This window comes from Lynx canadensis, chromosome B1 (genome assembly GCF_007474595.2).
Source record: "Lynx canadensis isolate LIC74 chromosome B1, mLynCan4.pri.v2, whole genome shotgun sequence".
NCBI lineage: Eukaryota > Metazoa > Chordata > Mammalia > Carnivora > Felidae > Lynx > Lynx canadensis.
The window spans coordinates 53097153-53120481 of NC_044306.2; the positions used below are offsets into that span (position 1 = coordinate 53097153).

General features: G+C 38.1%; 1 protein-coding gene and 2 pseudogenes across 1 annotated transcript; all 3 read right to left on the minus strand.

The window, feature by feature from the left end:
* Positions 1–821: 821 nt before the first annotated feature.
* Positions 822–2996, minus strand: DEFB134 (defensin beta 134). Its single transcript, XM_030311901.1, has 2 exons — positions 2939–2996; positions 822–964 (listed from the first exon to the last, which is right to left on the minus strand). Exons 1-2 carry the CDS (start codon positions 2994–2996, stop codon positions 822–824), a joined length of 201 nt encoding a protein of 66 aa, XP_030167761.1.
* A 2060-nt stretch (positions 2997–5056) lies between these two features.
* Positions 5057–6231, minus strand: LOC115512067 (annotated as a pseudogene).
* A 9358-nt stretch (positions 6232–15589) lies between these two features.
* Positions 15590–16525, minus strand: LOC115512068 (annotated as a pseudogene).
* Positions 16526–23329: the final 6804 nt, after the last annotated feature.

A 23329-nucleotide genomic window follows, 5' to 3' on the forward strand; every position in this document is an offset into this window, starting at 1 on the left:
GAAAACAGTGAGTCCAAATGGATTCAGACAATTTATTACTTATACGCACGGCAAAGTAAGATCAGCGTGGTGTTAGTTCCTAGTGCCACAGGATGACCCCCAACCAGAGGGACCAGATGAGAGGTAGCAGAGGTGTTGGGCCACTCTGCTGCTGAGGAGTTGACTGCAAACCATAGCCAAGTGGTCTGGTAGCCTGTAACTAAACCCTAAGGAGGTTGAGGGGGGAGGTCCTGTGCTTTCACTCTCTGAAATCATGGTTGTGGCTGAGAACCTACTTCGTGGCTTCCCATTACCACAAAGCCTTTTCCCTTGTGTTTCACGAAGAACTACAGGGTCAGACTCAGTCAAGACTTGGGCCAGCCTGCAGTTAAGCCTCACCTATGTGGTCTTTGTGAGAAACCTACAAAGTCATCAGGGGGCCAGGGCAGATCTGTTTCTCTAAGATGGGCGGTACAAAGAGAAAGAAAATGGGGGAACTGAAGGGACTGGATGTTTCTGTAATTTGAAGCTTCTATAAATAATTAAGGTGTCTTTTCTAAGAGAGAAATAGGCACTGAGAAGAGCATGGATATCACTTTGAAGCGAGAAAACATATCCTAAGTTGTTTTCATGAGAAGCTTAGCTGTCTTGAGTAAGGCTGCAGCTCAGCTTTTCAAATGCAAAATCATAAGATTCTGATGGCTTATGTAAAAAATGCTAAAAACCAACAACTGTGGCACATCACAGTGTCACAGTTTAATCTAAATTCCCTGACTGTGTGAAAGTTGGTGGAGAGGATGTCAATTACTTTCAAGTTAATTGGCATTCACTGGCTTCTTGTGTCAGGGCTCAGGGTTTCCTTTGACACAGCACTCCAGCTGAAACATACAGTAGGCAACTAACATTTCACTTGTAGAGCACTCAAGTCTACAGATACCATTCCCGTAGCATTTCTGGTGCATTTCTGATGACAGTGGATTCAAGCCTGGAAAGAAGATGAATGCAAAAATAATTATTTAGTCCAAAAAGTCACAGAATTAGTGCCTCCATTTCTATCAAACTGGATTCCAAGGGGACTTAATCGAGTCTTAATCATAATGATTGATTCTGTAGTAGAAAAAGGATGAACTAGTGCTATGAATTGAGTTGTGTTCACTTTATCCCTCATCCTCCATTCGTATGTTGAAACCCTCACCCCCAATGTGACTATTTGGAGAGAGGGATTCTAGGAGGTAAAGTGAATTGCATTTCTAAGGGTGGGGCTCTTAGACACAGAGAGAGGCTGGTTGTCCAAAATCCAGGAAGATAACTCCCATCAGAAATAGAATCAGCCTGCGGTTGATCTGGACTGTCCAGCCTACAGAACTGTGAGAAAATTCATTTTGTTGAAACCACACAGTCAGTGGTATTTTGTTATGGTACTCTGAGCTGAGACAATTAGTAGCTTGGAAGTTTGCCCAAATTGGTAAGTTAATATACTCTAAACAATCAAGTTACCTATGCATGTAGTCATTCACTCATTATTTAATTATGTATTCATTCCCAAGCCAGTTTTCATAAGATTTGAATGCAATGTAGACCTTAAACTCAAAGAATTTTCAATCTAGACCAAGAGAGAAGAAACACAAAATATCTATGAGAGCGCAGAAGACAGAATCATTTGCAAAACAGAATGCTATGATGAGTTCAGTGGAGGATAAAATATATTCTGAAGATTTAGAATGTCTTATTGGGACCCGGGGCATTTTGAGCTGAGCTTATGATTTTATGGACATGTTACTCTGTAGAATTATCAAAATATGGATATGTCTTTATTTCCGTATGTAAGAAGGTGTTAAAAGGAAAAGAATGTCAAGTATTTTGGTCATCTGTAGAAATTTTGAGTCAGCCCATATCCTGTGCAAGTTATCATGTCCTGGAAGGTAATTGTCCTATAGGGCAGAAAAGGGATCAGGGTTACTTACCTGGCAAGATGAAAGCCCAGGGAGATGAAGTGAAGTGGGCTGTGTAACAAGACAAGAAATTCCTATGGAAATGACAGCTTTGGGAATGTATAAGGCACTAAAGTGAATATTGTAGACTATCTCAGTTGTCTAGAAGCCATGAATCCATTTCCATAAACCATAGTGGAATTGGTCCCATCAATAGCTTCAAGAGGCCTGGGTTGAATGGATTCTTAAATCCAGCCTAATGAGTCAGGTGACCAGAAAATCTGGTTCACCTGCCTAGAGATTACTTGAGGGCGGATGAGAAATTAAATGGGACCCTATAACATATGGACTTGAACTGATTCAATAGCACTGAGTGAAGAGAATATTCAGGAGAGATTTTAAAAATCAGTCATGAATGTGGTCAAGCTACAGTTTGAGGCCAGTCAGCATTCTCTCATGTGCCCCTGATTAGATATTTCTTTTAGCACGTAAAGCTCCTTAATTCTCTTGGAACAAGTAGTTCCAAATCTGTTTCTCCACGTATCTAAGGAATCTACAAATTATAAATTTCAGTAAATTAGAAAGCTAACAAATTGTGTTATCACTGTTTTCTGTTTTGGACTATTCTGCCTGGACGTGTTCCTAAATTAGGGACAAAACAATAGTGGCAAAACAGGATGGGGTATTACTAATGAAAATATTATGAAAACTCTCAGGAGTCACGTACCTGTTATGTATAGGCCTGTTCTATACAGCAGCACACTTAATCCTGGCAAGACTCAGAGGTTAGTTTTGTTTCCATTTTGTGAATGAAGAAACTAAGGTTCAGAGAAGCTTTGACTTTTGCCTAAAGCTGCACAGTTAACAAGTTGGAGAGCCCAGATTCAAGCTCAGGTCTTGCTAACATCAAACCGGTTGATGCTTCCACTTTGAAAATAAAAGGGTCCAAGGTAGGAGGACATTTGTAGGTTTGCTTAGTGGAATTGCTCTTCTAGAAAAATGGTTCCCCAGGAAGAGACCCATTTTACCTGCCAGAGCTGGGTCCACACAGGAGAGCAAGACAAGGACAATGACGAGAGGCTTCATGGCCGGGAGCTTCTGTTGAGGATGAAGGGTTGTCAGGCAGGGTCTGACACTGGCTGTCAGAGTGCAGAAAGGGAAGGTTGGACACACCGTCCCGTACAAACCTGAGAGGTCTGGGGTATACACTGCTCTGGGTAGACATGCTACACTGATCTTCCCCGAGGCAGTGGAGTTGGCCAGCTTGTGTGAGGAAAAACAGCCAGCTCTTTCTGGTGTGGCCGCTTCTCCTGTTGATGAAGGCACTGCTCCCCCACCTGGATTTCCCAAAAGTATTAATGGAGAGCTGAGAACTATAGTTTTTCTTTTTCAAGGAAATAACCTTGAATTTTTGGGTTTTTCATGTTACAACAAAAATTAAATGCCAATTTTAGAAAATTTATAAAATACTAAAAATGACAAGGAAGGAAAAGTTAACACGTGAGCCTCATCTCTCAGAAACAAGCTGTGTGTTTCTTAAAGAAATTTTATTTATGCCTGGTTTATTATTTGATATTTTGTTTTGTATAGTTCTAAACAATATACTCAGATATGCTGTTTTTGTAGCATGATATATACCATAAGTATTTTTTGTCTCATTATAAACTCTTCATAAATGATATTTTAAAAGCTGCATAATATTCTGTCAAGGTCATTTTTTAGAACTATCACTATTAAAAAAAAATCTTTACTGCGGTGCCTGGGTAGCTCAGTCGATTAAGCCTCCGAGTCTTGATTTTGGCTCAGGTCATGATCTCATAGTTCATGGGTTATGAGCCCTGGTCTCTGCTGATGGTATAGAGCCTGCTTGGGATTCTCTCTCTCTCTCTCTCTCTCTCTCTCGCTCTGCCCCTCCCTCACTTGTGCTTGCTCTCTCTCAAAGTAAATGAATAAACTTAAAAAAATCTTTATTGAGATATAAATGACATAAAAATTTAAATATTAAAGTGTACAATTTGATAAGCTTTGACACATATACTTTTGTGAAACCATCATCACATTCAAGATGATGAACATATCTGTTACCCCAACCATTCTTCAAGACTTTTCCTCAACAGCTTTAGTGAGGTATAATTAACAAATGAAAGTTGCTAATGTTTAAGCAGTAAAATGTGATGATTTGAAGTACATATACATTGTGAAATGCTTACCGCAATCAAACTAATTAACATATCTATCCCCTCAAATAGTTACAATTTGGGCGCCTGGTTGGCTCAGTGGGTTAAGCGGTTAAGCAGTTAATCGTCTGACTTCAGGCTCAGGTCATGACCTCGAGGTTGGTGAGTTCTAGCCCTTGCTGGGCTCTGTGCTGACAGCTCAGGGCCTGGAGCCTGCTTCGGATTCTGTGTCTCCCTCCTTCTCTGCCTCTCCCCTGCTCACACGCTGTGTCTCTTTCTCTCTCAAAAATAAACATTAAACATTTAATTAAAACAATTAAAAAATAGTTACAATTTTTTTCTGGTGAGAATATATAAGATTTACTTGCTTAGCAAATTTCAAGTATACAATATTTTATTAACTAGAGTCACCATATTGCACATTAGGTCCTTAGAACGTATTCTTATAACTGAAAGTTTGTTACCTTTGACTAACATCTCCCCATTTCCCCCACTTTCCAAATTCTAGCAATATCCACTTTACCTTCTGGTTCTGAGTTTTACTTTTTTGAGATTTCCTTAAGTGAGATCAGCCAGTATTTGTCTATATATGGCTTTTTTCACTTAGCACAATATTCTCTAGGTTTATCCATGTTGTCCCAAATGGCAAGGTTTCCTGCTTTCTTATGGCTGAATAATAGTCCATTGCATAAACATACCACATCTTCTTTATCTACTTAGTATTGACAGTCACTGAGGTTGTTTCCATGGTTTTTAAAAATTTGTATTATTATTATTTTTTAGTTTTGACAATTATTGAAGACCTTTATTAACAGGTGCTTGCCATTTGTTGACTTTTTTTGAAAAAATGAAGTTAGAGACTTTTAATACAAATTAAAAATGAGGTTCTTAAAAATCTTGGCTTGACAGGATTTGAAACAATTAAAAAACCTTTAAAGGTGTATTGAGAAAAACCAGTTTTTTTTTTCCTTTAAACACATTTGTCATTACCAAAAAGAGACATCTTTAGGTAAAAGTGATAAAACCCCCATGCTGCATAGATAGTTCTATTTATCTGGTCAATGGGCAAAAAACAAGTACTTAAGGTCTTCAACTCTAATCTTTTGTTCATTTCTTATTGCTAGAATTCCTTATCCGTTTCTTATTGTTGGAAGACTAACCTGGATGATGGTAAAGATGGTAAGGTGGCATTTACTCAGCCCTGCCCTGCCCATTCTTGGGAGCAGATGATTTTGCAGCTGGTGAACTGGCTGCTTTTATCTCTTTGTCATCTTGTGGTTTAGGGTTTTCTGGGCTTCGGCTTCTATAATTGAAGTTGCAGCGGTACCAACATTGAAGTGACCGCTGGCTTTGGGTCTCATCGCTATTTCCCTTATCTTCTGCATTGTTGCCTTCAGTCAGCAGGACCCCTACAGAATCATAGTCTATAACCCCCATCCCCCCCACCCCCATACATATTCTGTCTCACTGGTCTACCTTGCTCTCCTGCACCCTGCTCGACAGCTCCCTCTACCACCTCTCCCTGCCGAGGAGGGTTGGAAGACTGGTTGACGCCCATAGGGTCTCCGCATGTAAGTAAAGTGGGAATCATCACCTGCCTTAGGGCTGGCACTGTTGTGCCTGGCCTTAGGGAGCACTATCTGATCCCTGGTTCTTTTCCCCACTCTCACCATTCGGGTAATTCTGGTGGCAGTAGCGTGGAGGACCTCTGTGACATGCATAACATCCATAATGCTTATGGTTTGCTGCATATTTACTGCCTTGCACTGGGACACAACGAGGGCCTGTCACAGTTGCTGCCTCTGCACCCTTTTCTCCTTCAACAACATTAAACTCTGCAGTCTCTCCATCCCCTGCCTCCATTGCAAAGGTGCTTCCTGGGGTTATTCTTTATGGCAGTCTGGCGTGCAAATACATCTACCTTGGTGTCATTCCTCTTGATAAACCCATATCTGTCTTCCTACACGGAGCCATTTCACTCTTCCCAAAACCTTGGTTGGATGACCTTGTCCCTGCTGGAAGGCACTGTGGATGTGAGGCCATCGGGGTCACTGCTCCCTGTGCCGCTGCCTGGTGATGCCCAGCTTGGTGTGGGCAGTGCTGGGGGTGTCAGGCAGCTGCTGAGACTCTGCCTTGCTGCTCATGCTTGCAGTGATGGTGACTGGGCCGGCTGTGGCAGCTCCTCCCAGGTGTGATGGTACCTAGACGGGTGGTGGTGGTGGGGCTGTTCAGGGCTCTCTGGGACCTGCTCTCTGCTCCCGCTACTGGTGGAATTCTGTTGTTTGCATATCCTGGCTATTGTAAATCATGCTGCATTAAACATGAGTGTGCAGATAACTCTTTGAGATATTGATAAAGTTTCCTTTGGATATGTGCCCAGAAATGGGATTGCTGGATCACATGTAATTTTAATTCTTTGATTAAATTTTGATTTATTTTTTTGATTAAATCTATACCGTTTTCTGTAATGGCAGTACCAATTTACATTCCCAGCAATAGTGCTTAAGGGTTCCCTTTTCTCCACATCATTGCCAACACTTCCTGTCTCTTGTCTTTTTCATAATAGCCGTTCCAGCAGGTGTGAGGCAATATCTCATTGGGTTTTGCTTTGCATTTCCCTGATGATTAGTGATGTTGAAGCCCTTTTTATCTACCTATTGACCATTTGAATGTCTCCTTTGGAAAACTGTATTCAAGACCTTTGCCTCTTTTTAATTAGTTTGTTATTTTTCTATTGAGTTGTATGGGCTCCTTATATAATTTGGATATTACTCTCTTATCAGATCTATGATTCACAAACATTTTCTCTCATTCTTCTCATTTTGTTGATAGTTTCCTTTGTTGTGCAGAAGCTCTTTAGTTTGATGTAGTCCACTTGTTTATTTTTCCTTTTGTTGCCTGTTCTTTTGGTGTCATATCCAAAAAATTATTGCCAAGAACTCAACGTCAAGGAGCTTTCCCCCCATGTTTTCTTCTAGGAGTCTTATGCTTACAGGTCTTACATTTAAATCTTTAATATATTTTGAATTTATTGTATATGGTGTAAGAGAAGAATACAGTTTCACTGTTTTCCATGTAGATATCCAGTTTTCCCAACACCCCATTTGTTAAATAGACTATAGTTTCCCCATTATGTGTTCTTGGCACCCTTGTCAAATATTAGTTGACTATATATGTGTGGGATTAGCTCTGAGCTCTTTATTCTGTTCACTGATATGTGCCAGTTTTTGTGCCAGTTCCATAGTGTTTTTTTTAATTTTTTTTTTTTAGCGTTTTTATTTATTTTTGAGACAGAGAGAGACAGAGCATGAACGGGGGAGGGGCAGAGAGAGAGGGAGACACAGAATCCGAAACAGGCTCCAGGCTCTGAGCTGTCAGCACAGAGCCCGACGCGGGGCTCGAACTCACGAACCGCGAGATCGTAACCTGAGCTGAAGCTGGACGCTTAACCGACTGAGCCACCCAGGTGCCCCAATTCCATAGTGTTTTGATTACTAAAGCCTTATACTGTTTGAAGTCAAGAGAGTGATGCCTTCATCTTCGTTCTTTCTTAAGATTGCTTTGGTCATTCATGGTCTTTTGTGCTCCCATAGCAGTTTTAAGATCATTTTTCCTATTTCTGTGAAAAATGCCATTGGAATTTTACTAGGGATTGCATTGAATCTGTAGATTGCTTTGGGTATTATGGACATTTTGACAATATTAATTCTTCCAGTCCATGAACACAGGACTTCTTTCCCTTTATTTGTCTTCTTCACTTTTTCATCAATATTCTATAATTTTCAGTGTAAAGATCTTTTTACTTCCTTATTTAAATATGTTCCAAAGTATTTAATTCCTTTGATGCTATTAAAAAGGGGATTGTTTTCTTTCTTTCTTTTTTAAAGTTTATTTATTTGTTTTGAGAGAGAGACAGCATGAGCAGGGGAGAGGCAGGAGAGAGAGAGAATCCCAAGCAGGCTCTGCACTGACAGTGCAGAGCCAGATGCGGGGCTCAAACTCATGAACTGGGAGATCATGACCTAAGTTGAAATCAAGATTTGATGTTTGACTCAGTCACCTAGGAACCCCAAGGGGATTATTTTATTAATTCATTTTTTCAAGTAGTTTTTTTGTGAGTGTATAGAAATGTAAATATTTTTTCTATTTTAATTTTGTATCCTTTATCAAATTCACTTATTAGTTCTAGAAGTTATTTTGGTGGAGTCTTCAGTGTTTTCTATACATAAACTCATATAATCTGTAAACAGAGACAATTTTACTTCTTTTCTGATTTGAATACATTTAATTTCTTTTTCTTGCCTAATTGTGATGGCTAGGACTTCCAGTATTATGTTAAATAGAAGTGGTGAGAATGGGCACCCTTGTCCTTTTCCTGATCTTAGAGGAAAAGCTTTTCACCATTGAGTATGAAGTTAGCTGTGTGGTTGTCTTATATGGCCTTTATTATATTGAGGAACATTCCTTCTATACCTTATTTGTTGAGAGTTTCTATCATAACAGAACGTTGAATTTGTTAAACACTTCCATTGAAATGATCACATAATTTTTATCCTTCATTGTGTTAATATGATTTATCACATTTATTGATTTGCCTATGTTCAACCATCCTTGCATTCCGGGGATGAATTCCACTTGATCATGGGGTATGATCCTTGTAATGTGCTCTTGAATTTGGTTAACTAATATTTTCTTGATGATTTTTGCATCTTATTCATCAGGGGTATTTGCCTATAATTTTCTTGTGGTTTCTTTGACTGGTATTGGTGGCAGGGTAATGCTGGCCTTTACAATAAGTTTGAAAGTGTTACTTCCTTTTCAATTTTTGGGGGAATATTTGAGAAGATTTATTTTTATTTAAGGTACTAAGTCTTCTTTCAATTTTTTTTAATGTTTAGTTATTTTTGAGAGAGAGAAAGACAGAGCATAGTGGGAGAGGGGCAGAGAGAGAGGGAGACACAGAATCTGAAACAGGCTCCAGGCTCTGAGCTGTCAGCACAGAACCTGATGCGGGGCTCAAACTCATGAACCGCCAGATCATGACCTGAGCCGAAGTCGAACGCTTAACTGACTGAGCCACCCAGGCGCCCTATTAAGTCTTCTTTATTTTTTATTATTATTATCTTTAACGTTTATTCATTTTTTTGAGACAGAGAGAGACAGAGCATGAATGGGGGAAGGTCAGAGAGAGAGAAGGAGACACAGAATCCGAAACAGGCTCCAGGCTCTGAGCTGTCAACACAGAGCCCGACTTGGGGCTCGAACTCACGGACGGCAAGATCATGACCTGAGCCGAAGTCGGACGCCCAACCGACTGAGCCACCCAGGCGCGCCCCAAGTCTTCTTTAAATGTTTGGTAGAATTTATCAGTGGAATCATCTTGTCCTGGGTTTTTGTTTATTGGGAGATTTTAGATTTCTGATTTAATCTCCTTGCTTGTTATTGGTTATCAGCCATTCTATTATTTCATGATTCAGTCTTGATACATTGTGTGTTTCTAGGAATTTATTTCTCCTGTTATCTAATTTATTGGTATACAATTTTTCATAGGAGTCTTTATGGTCCTTTGCATTTCTGTGGTTATCAGTTTTAATGTCTACTCTTTCCTTTATAATTTTATTAACTTGAGTCATCTCTTATTTTTCTTGGTTTAGCCAAATGTGTCAATTTTATTTTTTTAAAAAAATTCTTAGCTTCATTGATCTTTTCTGTTGTCTTACTAGTGTCTAATTAATTTATTTCCAATCTAATCTTCATTATTGTCTTCTATCTGCTAACTGTGGGCTTAGTTTGTTTTTCTTTTCTAGTCGAGGTGTTAGGTCAGGTTGTTTATTTGAGGTATCTTTTTTCCTAATGTGCTTTTTCATCATTACAAACTTCCCCCTTAGAACTTCTTTTGTTGTATTGCATTAGTTTTGGTGTGTGGTTTGTTCATTCATTGGTTTCAGGATATTTTTTTATTTACCTTTTTATTTCTTTGGTTCATAGTGTTTTCAGAAGAGTGTTGTTTAATTTCCCCCACATTAGCCAATTTTTGACTTTTTTCCTGTCACTAATTTCTAGTGTCATAACATCGGATTTGGGAAACATGCTTTCTATGATTTTAATGTTCTTACATTTTAAGGCTAGTTTTGTTTTTCTAACTTATTTATTCTGGAAAATTTTCTTTGAGAATCATATGTATTCTGCTTCTGTTGGATAGAATGTTCTGTAGATGTCTGTTAGGTACGTTTAGGCTAAAGTGCAGTTCAAGTCCATTATTTCCTTATTGATTTTCTGTCTGGATGATCTATCCATTTTTGAAAATAGGGTATTAGATTCCCCTACTATTATTATACTGCTCTTTATTTTTGCCCTCAGGTCTGTTTATTTATGTGCTGCAATATTGTGCACATATATATTTATAATTGTTATATCCTCTGGATGAATTTACCCTTTTTTCATTATATGATGACTTTGTCTCTGATTACAGTTTTTGACTTAAAGTCTATTTTGTCTGGTAAAAATATAACTAGTTCTGCTCTCTTTTGTTTTCTGTTTTCATGGAATGTCTTTCCCTTCAATTTCTGATGATGAGTGTCCTTAATGCTTGAGTATCTTGTGGGCCCATATAGCTGAGCTGGGTCTTACTTCTTTACCCATTGAAGCATTCTGTCTTTTAATTGGAAAATTTAAACCATTTACATTGGAAGTAATTTTTGAGAGGTAAGAACTTACTATCACCATTTTGTCAATTGCTTTATGATGTTTTTGGTAGTTTTTAAATTCTTTTCCTCTTTTGCTGTCTTTCTTTGTTAGCTGATTTTTTTATAGTAGTATTCTATTATTTTTTCTCTTTATTATCTATGTATTTATTATGGATTTTGCCTTGTGATTATAATGAAGGTGTCATAGTACATGTTACAGCTGTAAGTCTATTTTCAGCTGTAATAATAACTTCGATTGCATAAAAAAGTTCATACATTTATTTTCTTACCCTTAAAGTTTATGTTATTGGTGCTCCTATTTACATATTTTTATATTGTGTACCCATTAACAAAATATCATAGGTATATTTTTGACCATTTTTTTAACCTGTATGCTAGAATACATCCATTTTCTTAATGGCATCTGGGAACTTGTTTGCTACCCTTTGGTTAGCTGAAGTTGCTTCTCCTGTTATCTCGACATTTTAAAAGTCATACCTCTTTCTATTATCAAATTATCCTCTGTTAGCATTAAACTTTTCAGCCTTAGATTCTTAACCCCCCTTTTGCTTTAAGTTAACTTTGCTTTTTTCTCTGATCACATGAGAGTCTACAGGTAAGCCTTTCTTATAGCAATTCTGCACCTACATAAAAAATACATTTTTCAGTAGGACATAAAAAGATATTTTGCAAGATCACCTGGGTGGCTCAGTCAGTTAAGCGTCTGACTTTGGCTCAAGTCATGATCTCACAGTTCGTGAGTTCGAGCCCCACGTGGGTCAGCAGAACCTGGAACCTGCTTCAGACTCTGTGTCTCCCTCTCTCTCTGCCCCTCCCCAGCTTGCACTCTGTCTCTCTCTCTCTCAAAAATAAATACAACATTTAAAAAAAAGATATTTTGCAAAAAGTGCAAATTTTACACTTGCTGGTATAGCTGTGAGGATGGGTTGATGAATTCCTTTTTTTTTTTTTTAATTTTTTATGTTTTTGAGAGAGGGAGAGCAAAGGAGGGCAGAAAGAGAGGGGGAGAGAGCATGGAGCCTGATGTGGAGATCAATTCCACAACCTTGGGACCAACCTGAGCTGAAATCAAGAGTTGGACACTCAACCGACTGAACACCTCATCCTTTTCTTTTTTTTTACAATGATCTTTATGCTGGATTTATTTCTTTATGTTTGTCTGTCTGTCTGTTTCATCTTTATTTTTATTTTAAAATTGATACAACTAGAAGGAAGAAATATAAAAAGGAAGGAAAAATAGTTAAATGAAAGCAAATATAATATATTTGTGCATATTTTATAGTTTAGTAAGTGATAAAATAGACTATATTGGCATGTATTTTATGCATTCATGACATGACTTTTTCTTTTTCTTTTCTTTTTTATATTTCTCTGCTACATGTCTCATTTGTGAGTTTTTCAAATTGTCCCAAATCTCCAAAATTTTTCTAATATATTTATTGAAAAAAATCTGTGTTTTGGGCACCTGGCTGGCTCAATCAGTTGAGCTTCCAACTTCAGCTCAGGTCATGATCTCTTGGTTTGTGAGTTTGAGCCCCCACATTGGGCTCACTGCTGAGCCAGCTTTGGATCCTCTGTCTCCCTCTCTGTGCCCCTCCCCTGCTTTCTCTCTCTCTCTCAAAAATAAATAAACTTAAAAAAAAAGGTGTGTGTAAGTGGAGCCATGCAGTTCAAACTCATGTTGTTCAAGAGTCAACTCAATACCATCCATTAGAGGTGAGTAACTCAATAGGAGAGGATTACATAAGAGCATGTATACCAAGATGCTGGAATCATTGGAAGCCATTTTAAAAGCTGATACCCTATACATGGATTTTGTTTGGGAAATTTCTTACTAATTTTTTAGATTTTGATTTTGAGAATATTAAGAAAATTTTATCTGCTTACTTCCCCCCTGTTTTAAAAAGTCCAAAACAATTCACCATTACCATATTCTGAACAATGTGTACCTTTTCCCCTTGAAAAGAGAGAAATGAAGAGCAGGTTTCTGTATGTCAAAAGACTTTGTTCTCTTGGGCACTGGAAGGAACTCTTGGATTCAGATTTTATGATAGATTTTGGAGAATGCAGATGAATTAAGAGCTTATTTCTTCCCTAAACCATGTTTTGAGTAAGGTAGAGGAAGGATAGAATAAAAATGAAATAATGAGTGTTTTAGATATTGGGGGGAAGGGCATCACTGTTTCTGTCTCCAATTCTGGAATTCATATAGTGGGTGGGGAGAGAAATGGGAGCAGGTAATGGAGGACAGACACTAGTGTTTGCTTAGGTGAGTGGAGCTCAGAGAGGTGGCAAGGCCATAGCATAGCATAGCACTGATTGGTTTTCTTTGGTAGATAGGTCTGAGATTCTCACAGCATTGTGAAGTAGTCTTCCCTCACATGGGTTCCCCCAGCATGGGAAGGGAGTAAGAGTAGTACTCACCATAGGATGTGGTAGAGTGATAGATATTCCCACTGGAATTTCTGGTAAACTAGAATGATGCTTGAGTGGCAGAATTATCCTATGCACTAAAGAATGAGCCTTTCCCAAAGAGGTTTTTTAAAAAAATGTTTATTTATTTATTTTGAGAGAGAAAGAGAGAGAGAGAGAGTGAGGGTGGACAGAGAGATAGGGAGAGACAGAGAGGCCGATGAGGGGCTCGATCCCACAAACCTTGAGATCATGACCTGAGCTGAAATCAAAAGTCGGATGCTTAACTGACTGAGGCAGCCAGCTGTCCCCCAAGCCCCCCAAAAGAATTTTAAGAATGTTATTAAGAACAAGAAGCCTCTTAGCAGTTGTACATTGGCTAGTGACTCAAGACCAAGTAGGGATAATGATATCTTAGTAATGTTAGCATAATCAATGCTCTCCCAGATGCCTCACCACTATAAGTCCTCTCAAACTTCCAAGTAATTCTAGAGAAACAACTCTGAATACACTGAGTTTAAGTTTCTGTGACGAAGGGGAATGAGGTTCATAATAGGAATTAGGCTCATTTATTAAAAGAATAAAGTTGGGGTGCATGGGTGGCTCAGTCCATTAAGCATCCGATTTTGGGTCGGGTCATGAACTCATGGTTCATGGGTTCGAGCCCCGCATCAGGCTCTGTGCTGACAGCTTGGAGCCTGCTTCGGATTCTGTGTCTCCCTCTCTCTCTGCCCCTCCCCCACTCGTGCTCTGTCTCTCTCAAAAATAAATTAAAAAAGAAATAAAACTAGACTCTTAAAAATATGTCCAGTGAACTGATATCCATATCCCTTGCATGACTCCATTATGCTAAAACATCTCTTTATTGACACTCCCCCCACTCCCAACCTACCTTCTCTTCTGGCCTCTCTAGTGTAGTGAATTGTATTGCTAACCATTTCTTTGTCAGCTTTGAAATCACAGTATCATCTTTCATACTTTCTTCTTATTATATCATATAGCCACTAAATTCTGTCAATCTTATTTTTGAAATCCATCCTGAATATCTTCTTTCTTCTTAGCCCTCAGTACCAGTGTCCCAGTCCTAGATTACTGCAGTAAGAATAGTGCTGAATAAACATATTGTGTTTTATAAGGTTGTATATCTCATAAATGGAAAATATATCTTACTTAAAAAACACATGGAATTTTCACAAATATTAATTTTAACTTAGATCACAAAGAATTTTTTAATAAATTCCAAAAGCTATAGAACAGGTCACATTCTCTGGCTCCATGAAATTATAGTTAACACATACAGAACATACACGGGGTCAGGTGCTGCTTAAGACCTTTACACATACTAAGTAATATAATTCCCATAACACCATGATGTAGGTATCATTGTTATCTCATTTTGTAGGTAAGGAAACTGATATATAGAGAGAGTAAAGAACTTGCTCAAGGTCAGACAGCAAATTGTGGGGCTGGGATATAGTACTATAGGTGAAACAACAATATGGTTGTGGATATAAATTAAAGAAATTAATGTAAAAGTGCACACATGAAAATAGAGTGTAAGCCTTTATAAAATTCATATTTACTTGAACCTTGTCATTTAAACATATAATTATCATGAATTTCCTTTATCCATCATATTGATTATTCTTATATAGAAAAGAGTTTTAAACATTTTTAGCTTCTTTTCCCAGAATCTGAAGAAGGTGGAGATAGACTTTTCACCACTTTTTTTCCCTAAATTGAATTCTCTTTGGTTTGCAGCAGATGGTCCAGTCAGCACAGTATTTAATTGCATGTTCATCAGGATTGCACTTCATTCTGCAGTGATAGTTTCTTGAGGAACATATGTCTTTAAAAAATGAGGTCCTGGCTTTGAAAAGAGAAAAAAAAGTGATACTTTTATTTGTATATTTTAATGTCTGAAGTGTTTTACAATAAATTAAAACAACATCAGTAAAGAACTTGCTCAGAAAAAAATAACAACAACAACAAAAAGAATGCAGAAGAGAAAAGCAGAGATAGTGAATAACAATAAATGAGGATTTCTTCTATAGGGTAGATAAATGGGGCAGTGAGCTAAAGAGGAGAGTTTTTCCTGAGAATATGACAGCATATTTCTGTGTAAAATGGGTAGTTTGTTTAGTGGTGGGGATTCATGATGCAAGAAACAATGTTCCATTTCAGCAGCGAAGTCTTTAACAAGTGAGTGGGGATGAAATCTAGTTACATTATTTTTCATTTTAAAGAGTTTTATTACAGGATGTTATAATCGGAATACTTCAGAGCACCTTCTAGTTAAAATCAGAATTTTGGTAACTGGCTTTAAAGTGTTCCTTGAGTATTTTTCTCACACTGACTTTCAGTCAAAAGTACTACTTAGTGATTAAGAGATGTTAATTCGGTGAAACAGTTTATCCTCAATAACCTGAGACATCAATCCATGGGTAGCTTCTATGGTAGTTTTACTACACCTGTCACTTTAGACTTGGCATGTTTGTCTTCTTTCTGTCATGTGTTTCCAAACCCAACATGAAACTCCCTCATCCCAGCTGGGCTTGCTTCTGACTGTTTCTAATTTTTCAGACAAATTAAAGACCTGACCAGTGGTATAGTTTGCATTCGGAAGAAAGCTAGAGGAACTCATCATATCCACACAGTATTTATTCTGCAAAAGCTCAATTTGCGATCCAAGGAGGATTTGAAATATGACACTTGTAAGGCATAATATTGTTTGCATGTTTGTAGCCCTTTGGGTGTGTTCTAAAGGCTCCAAGATTCACTTTCTCTGCAGATACTATTCTTGATGGGTCAATTACTACTGCTAGGAATGGTTCCTGGAACTGCTGATTCAGCGTTTGATTACTAACGTCAATCCCAGAAAGCCAGCAGCCACAGCCAGGTTGGCTATGATGCCAGCCAATTGCATTTCCAAGGAGGCCAACCTGTTTGGCATTTTCTATACATGCAGCCATGTACTCATATGCAGCAGCCTGAGCACTTATTTACTTGGGTTTCAGTGCAAAGCAAAACTGTCTATAATGATCATGGTTTCACCATCCACCTTTCCTAGCATTAGGCCATCACTTCAGATCAGTTGCTTCCTGATCTGGCAGGCATCACCATTTTCAGTAGGGCCAATGCTGAGATTTTGCAGTACTTAAAGCAATGGCGATCATTAGTCCAGGGCTTCGCCGTCAGAATTTCTTGCTGCTGTTTCTTGTATTTCTAGATTTCATCGATATCATGAACAACATGCTTCCTGCACGTTGTTGGCCCATTCCCAGGTTTTCTGAGCCGTACCACTCCCGGATGCAGCCATCACCAAGGAATCGGAGAAGTCATCTCCTCCCAAGACGCAGCCTCCCGGATGTGGGCTTGGGACTCTCTCCACCACAGGTGCAAACTCCTACTAGTCTCTGGAGGCAACCATGACACCTCGCGGAGGGCTAACTTTAAATCAGAAAATGAAGAGAAGGCAGAGGAAGGTAAAATTAGGGGAAGACATATGGTGGTGGGAAAATGCAGCAGTTATCTCTTGGTGCTTTTACTTTCTTGGTGAAATAAAAAGAAATCATCAACTGACAATAAGGAAGTTGAATCTTGGTTCTAACTGTCCAGTATATTTAGGCTCAAAGCCATGTCTCCTTTACTGAGGAAGTTTCTAAGATTACACAAATTCCTGTAAGTCATAATTTCTCACTTTGGTTTCCAGTTCTTACCCCCACTTCTCTCTCTCTTTCTGTGTCACATAGGCATTTCCTTCTATCTTTTGCCCTCCAAGAAATCTAAGTTTTATAGAGATCATTTCTTTACTTTTATTTTTTTAATTTAATTTTTAAAAATTTTATTATTATTTTTTTTAGTTTTTTTTTTTTTAAATTTTCAAACTCACATCCAAGTTAGCATATAGTGCAACAATGATTTCAAGAGTAGATTCCTTAATGCCCCTCGCCCATTTAGTCCATCTTCCCTCTCACAACCCCTCCAACAACCTTCTGTTTGTTCTCTGTATTTAAGAGTCTCTTATGTTTTGTCTCCCTCCCTGTTTTTTTTTTAATGTTTCTATTTATTTTTGAGAGAGAGAGACAAAATGAGTGGGAGAGGGGCAGAGAGAGAGGGAGACACAGAATCCAAAACAGGCTCCAGGCTCTGACCTGTCAGCACAGAGCCTGACGTGGGGCTCTAACTCACGAACTGTGAGACCATGACCTGAGCCAAAGTTGGACACTGAACCGACTGAGCCACCCACGTGCCCTTCCCTCCCTGTTTTTGTGTTATTTTTGCTTCCCTTCCCTTACGTTCATGTTTTGTATCTTAAAACACTCCTCATAGGAGTGAAGTCATATGATATTTGTCTTTCTCTGGCTAATTTTGCTTAGGATAATACCCTCTAGTTCCATCCATATAGTAGCAAATGGCAAGATTTCATTCTTTCCAATTGCCAAGTAATACTCCATAGTATGTATATACTACATATTCTTTACCCATTCATCTGTCAATGAACAATTGGGCTCTTTCCATACTTTGGCTATTGTCGATAGTGCTGCTATAAACATTGTGGTGCATGTGCCCCTTCAAAACATCACACCTGTATCCCTTGGATAAATACCTAGTAGTGCAATTGCTGGGTCGTAGGGTAGTTCTATTTTTAATTTTTTGAGGAACCTCCATATTGTTTTCCAGAGTGACTCCCACCAGCAGTGCAAAAGAGATCCTCTTTCTCTGCATCCTCACCAACATCTGTTGTTGCTTGAGTTTTTCATTTTAGCCATTCTGATTGGAGTAAGGTGGTATCTCATTGTGGTTTTAATTTGTATTTTCCTGATTATGGGTGATGTTGAGCATTTTTTTCATGTATTTGTTTGCCATCTGGATGTCTTCTTTGGAAAAGTGTCTATTCATGTCTTTTGCCCATTTCTTCACCAGATTATTTTTTTGGTGTTGAGTTTGATAAGTTCTTTATAGATTTTGGATACTAACCCATCTGCTGTGTCATTTGCAAATGTCTTCTCCCATTCTGTCGGTTGCCTTTTAGTTTTGCTGATTGTTTCCTTTGCTGTGAAGAAGCTTTTTATTTTGATAACGTCTCAATAATTCATTTTTGCTTTTGTTTCCCTTGCCTCTGGAGACATGTTGAGTAAAAAGTTGCTGTGGCTGAGGTTAAAGAGGTTTTTGCCTGCTTTTGCCTCTAGGATTAAACGAAATTTTTTTTAATGTTTATTTTATTTCTGAAAGAGAGAGAGAGAGAGAGAGAGAGAGAGAGAGAGAGAGAGAGAGAATGAGTGGGGGAGGAGCAGAGACAGAGGGTGACACAGGATCCAAAGCAGGTTCCAGGCTTTGAGCTGTCACGGGGGCTTGAACTCACAAAATGTGTGATCATGACCTGAGCCGAAGTTGGTGCTTAACCAACTGAGCCACCCAGCTGCCCCTCTTCTCTAGGATTTTGATGACTTCCTGCCTTATGTTTAAGTATTTCATCCATTTTGAGTTTATTTTTGTGTATGGTGTAAGAAAGTGGTCCAGGTTTATTATTCTGCATGTCGCTGTCCAATTTTCCCAGCACCATTGCTGAAGAGACTGTCTTTATTCCATTGGATAGTCTTTCCTGCTTTGTCAAAGATTAGTTGGCCACATGTTTGTGGGTCCATTTCTGGGTTCTCTATTCTGTTCCACTGATCTGAGTGTCTGTTTTTGTGCCAATACCATACTTTCTTGATGATTAGAGCTTTGTAATATGTATTGACGTCTGGGATTGTGATGTCTCCAGCTTTGGTTTTCTTTTTCAGGATTGCTTTGACTATTTGGGGTCTTTTATGGTTCCATCCCAATTTTAGGATTTTTCTAGCTCTGTGAAGAATGCTGGTGTTGTTTTGACAGGGATTGCATTGAATATGTAGATTGCTTTGGGTTGTATCGACATTTTAACCATATTTGTTCTTCCAATCCAGGAGCATGGAATGTTTTTCCATTTCTTTGTGTCTTCTTCAATTTCTTTCATACGCTTTCTATAGTTTCAGTATATAGATTTTTCATCTCTTTGGTTAGGTTTATTCCTAGATATTTTATGGTTTTTGGTGCAATTGTAAATGGGGTCGATTCCTTGCTTTCTCCTTCTGCTGCTTCATTATTGGTGTATGGGAATGCAACCATTTTTGTGCATTGGTTTTATATCTTGTGACTTTCTGAATTCGTGGATCAGTTCTAGCAGTATTTTGGTGGAATTTTTTTCATGTCGAGTATCATGTTATCTGCAAAGAGTGAAAGTTTGACATCCTTCTGGCCGATTTGGATGCCTTTTATTCCTTTGTGTTGTCTGATTGCTGAAGCTAAGATTTCCAATACTATGTTGAATAACAGTGGTGAGAGTGGACATCCCTGTCTTGTTCCTGACCTTAGGAGGAAAGTTCTCAGTTTTTCCCCATTGAAGATGATATTAGCGATGGACCTTTCATATATGGCTTTTATGATTTGAGGTATGATCCTTCTATCCCTACTTTCTTGAGGGTTTTTATCAAGAAAGGATGCTGTATTTTGTCAAATACTTTCTCTTCAGCTTTTGAGAGGATCATATGGTTCCTGTCCTTTCTTTTATTGATGTGATGTATCACATTGATTGTTTCACGGATATGGAACCAGCCCTGCATCCCAGGTATAAATCCCACTTGGTCGTGGTGAATAATTCTTTTAATGTATTGTTGGATCTGGTTGGCTAGTGTCTTGAGGATTTTTGCATCCATGTTCATCAGGAAATTGGTCTGTAGTTCTCCTTTTTAGTGGGGTCTGTGTCTCATTTTGGAATCAAGGTAGTACTGGCTTCATAATGAGTTTGGAAGTTTTCTTTCCATTTCTATTTTTTGGAACAGAGTCAAAAGATTAGGTGTTAACTCTTCTTTAAATATTCGGTAGAATTCCCCTGGAAAGCCATCTGGCCCTAGACTCTTGTTTTTGGGGGAGATTTCTTATTACTATTTCCATTTTTTTTTTACTGGATATGGGTCTGTTCAAATTTTCTGTTTCTTCCTATTTCAGTTTTGGTAGTTTATATGTTTCCAGGAATTTGTCCATTTCTTCCAGATTGCCCATTTTATTGGCATATAATTGCTTACAATATTCTCTTATTATTTGCATTTGTGCTGGGTTGGTTGTGATCTCTCCTCTTTCATTCTTGATTTTATGTATTTGGGTAGTTTTCCTTTTTCTTTTTGATCAACTGGCTAGGAGTTTATTAATTTTGTTAATTCTTTCAAAGAACCAGCTTCTGGTTTCATTGATCTGTTCTACTGTTTTTTTTTTTGTTTTTTTTTGTTTTTGCTTTCAATAGCATTGATTTCTGCTCTAATCTTTATAGTTTCCTGTCTTCTGCTGGGCTTGGGTTTTATTTGCAGTTCTTTTTCCAGCTCTTTAAGGTGTAAGGTTAGATTGTGTATCTGAGACCTTTCTTCCTTCTTTAGGAAGTCCTGGATTGGTATATACTTCCCTCTATGACTACCTTAGCTGAGTCCCAGAGGTTTGGGGCTGTGGTGTTATAATTTTCATTGGCTTCCATGTACTTTTTAGTTTCCTCTTTAACTTCTTGTTAGCCCATTCATTCATTAGTAGGATGTTATTTAGTCTCCAAGTATTTGTTACCTTTCCAAATTGTTTCTTATGGCTGATTTCGAGTTTCATAGTGTTGTGGTCTGAAAATATGCACAGTATGATTTCCATCTTTTTGTATTTTTTGAAGGTTGACTTGTGTCCTACTATGGAACCTATCCTGGAGAGTGTTCCATGAGCACTGGAGAAGAATATATACTCTGCTGCTTTAGGATGAAATGTTCTGAATATATCTTTAAGTCCATCCGGTCCAGTGTGTCATCCTTATAGAAGATAAAACAAAAACAAACCGAAAATATTTCCCAGCTATGTTTCTTAATACATTGTTCTCAGAGATGTGATTGGGTTTTGTGTAAAGAAATGCAAAACAAAAAACTGTTCGCAATGAAATAAATTTAAAGTCCTTGTAAGAAAAGAAGGAAACGATTTCTCTTTTAGTTTTGAAGAATAATTTTTCTGGAAAGAATAATTCTAGATTGGTGGAGTATTTTTTCTTTCAACACTTCACATGTTTCACTTCTCTTCCTTTTTCTTGTATGGTGTCTGAGGAGGACTGTTGTAATTCTTATCTTAGCTCCTCTATAGGCCGGATTTTTTCTTTCTATTGCTCTTTTCAAGATTTTGTCTTTTATTTTTCTTCAGATTGAATATAATATTGCTAGGTTTATATATTTGGGGGCCATTTATCCTTGATATTCTCTGAGTTTATTAGAATGTATTGTGTCTATCATTAATTTTGGGAAATTACCAGTCATTATTGCGTCAATGATATCTTCTTTATCTTTCTCTCTTTCTTCTTTTCCTGGTATTCCCATTAGACATATTTTACAACTTTTGTAATGTTACACAGTTACTGGATAGTCTGTTCACTTTCATTCTGTTTAAGCCTTTCAATTTTGGAAATTTCTGTTGACATATTTAAAAAAAATTATTTTTATTTATTTTCATTTTATTATTATTATTATTATTATTATTATTTTTAATGTTTATTTATTTTTGAGACAGAGTGTGAGTGGGGGAGGGATAGAGAGAGGGAGACACAGAATCTGATGTAGGCTCCAGGCTTTGAGCTGTCAGCACAGAGCCTGTTGTGGGGCTTGAACTCATGGACTGCGAGATCATGACCTGAACCGAAGTCAGATGCTTAACTGACTGAGCCACCCAGCCACCCCTTAGATTTTTTTTTTACCGTTTATTTATTTTTGAGAGAGAGAAGGGGGGGATGGGGCAGAGAGAGAGAGGGAGACACGGAATCCAAAGCAGGCTCCAGACTCTGAGCTGTCAGCACAGAGCCCGATGCGGGGCTCGAACTCATGAACTGTGAGATCATGACCTGAGTGGAAGTTAGACGCTTAAATGACTGAGCCACCCAGGTGCCCCAATCTATTGACATTTTTTAAGCTCACTAACTCTTTCTTTGGATGTGTCCCACTTGTTGATAAGCCCATTGTTATCACCCAAATTGTATTCTCCCAAAATCTATATTTTCATATCCCAACCCCTAGAGCTTCAGAACATAACCATATTTGGACACAAATTTTTAAAATAGATGAAATTAATGAGACTATTATGGTGGAGCCCTAATCCAATATGACTGGTGTCCTTATAAGAAGAGGAAGAAACCTCAGGTATGTGCCTTGACAGAGGAAGGTCTATATGAGGACACAATGAACAGGTGGTCATCTACAAGCTAAGGAAAATGGCTTCAGGAGATACCAGACCTGCTGACACCTTGCTTTTGAACTTATAGCTTCCAGAAGTATGAGAAAATACATTTTTGTTTAAGTCACCAATCTGTGATAGTTTGTTATATAGCCCTAGCAAACTAATACACCCATCAAAGGTATTCTTTATTTCTGTCACAGTGTTTTGATTTCTAGCATTGTATTGGATTCCTTCTTAGAGTTTCTGTCTCTCTGCTTACATTATCCATTGGCCTTTGCTTGTTGTCCATTTTTGCATTAGGGACCTTAGTGTATTAATCATAGTTGTTTCAAATCCCCAGTTTGATAATTCCAACATCTCTGACATATCTGTGTCTGGTTTGGTTGTTTGTCCTGTCTCTCTAAACTGTGTTTTGGTCTTTTAGTGTATCTTGTAAATTTGTATTGAAAGCTGAGCATGATATAATGGGCTAAAGGAATTGAGATAAATAAATCTTTAGTGTGAGATTTTCTGTTTCTCTTGCTAGAGGTTAAGTTGTTTTTACTTTTCACTTTAACAGTAGCTATTAGAAGTGAAAATTTCTTCTGATTTCTTTGCTTTTATATTCCCGAATGCCTTTGGATTTACCTCAAGATGACTTCTTGAGTAAGGTCTGAGACACACAGTCCTTCCAGTTGTATTCCCCTTTTGTAATATTTTGGTGTGGGGGCAGAGAAATCATTTTATAGTCCTATGATTAGATATCAGTTTTTAGTGATACTGTGCCCCTGGAAGGGCTATGATGTTCACAAATTGTTTCTCAGTACTCCCCTCTCCCACCCTTAGGTGAGACAAGAGTCTAGAGGAGACTGGAGTTGGGCAT

Excerpts from the sequence above, each read along its gene's own strand:
- DEFB134 (XM_030311901.1), bottom strand. The coding sequence starts at position 2,996 with ATGAAGCCTCTCGTCATTGTCCTTGTCTTGCTCTCCTGTGTGGACCCA. Across the intron at positions 965-2,938 it reads TGTGGACCCAGCTCTGGCAG|GCTTGAATCCACTGTCATCA; the intron begins GTAAAATGGGTC and ends TCTTCTTTCCAG.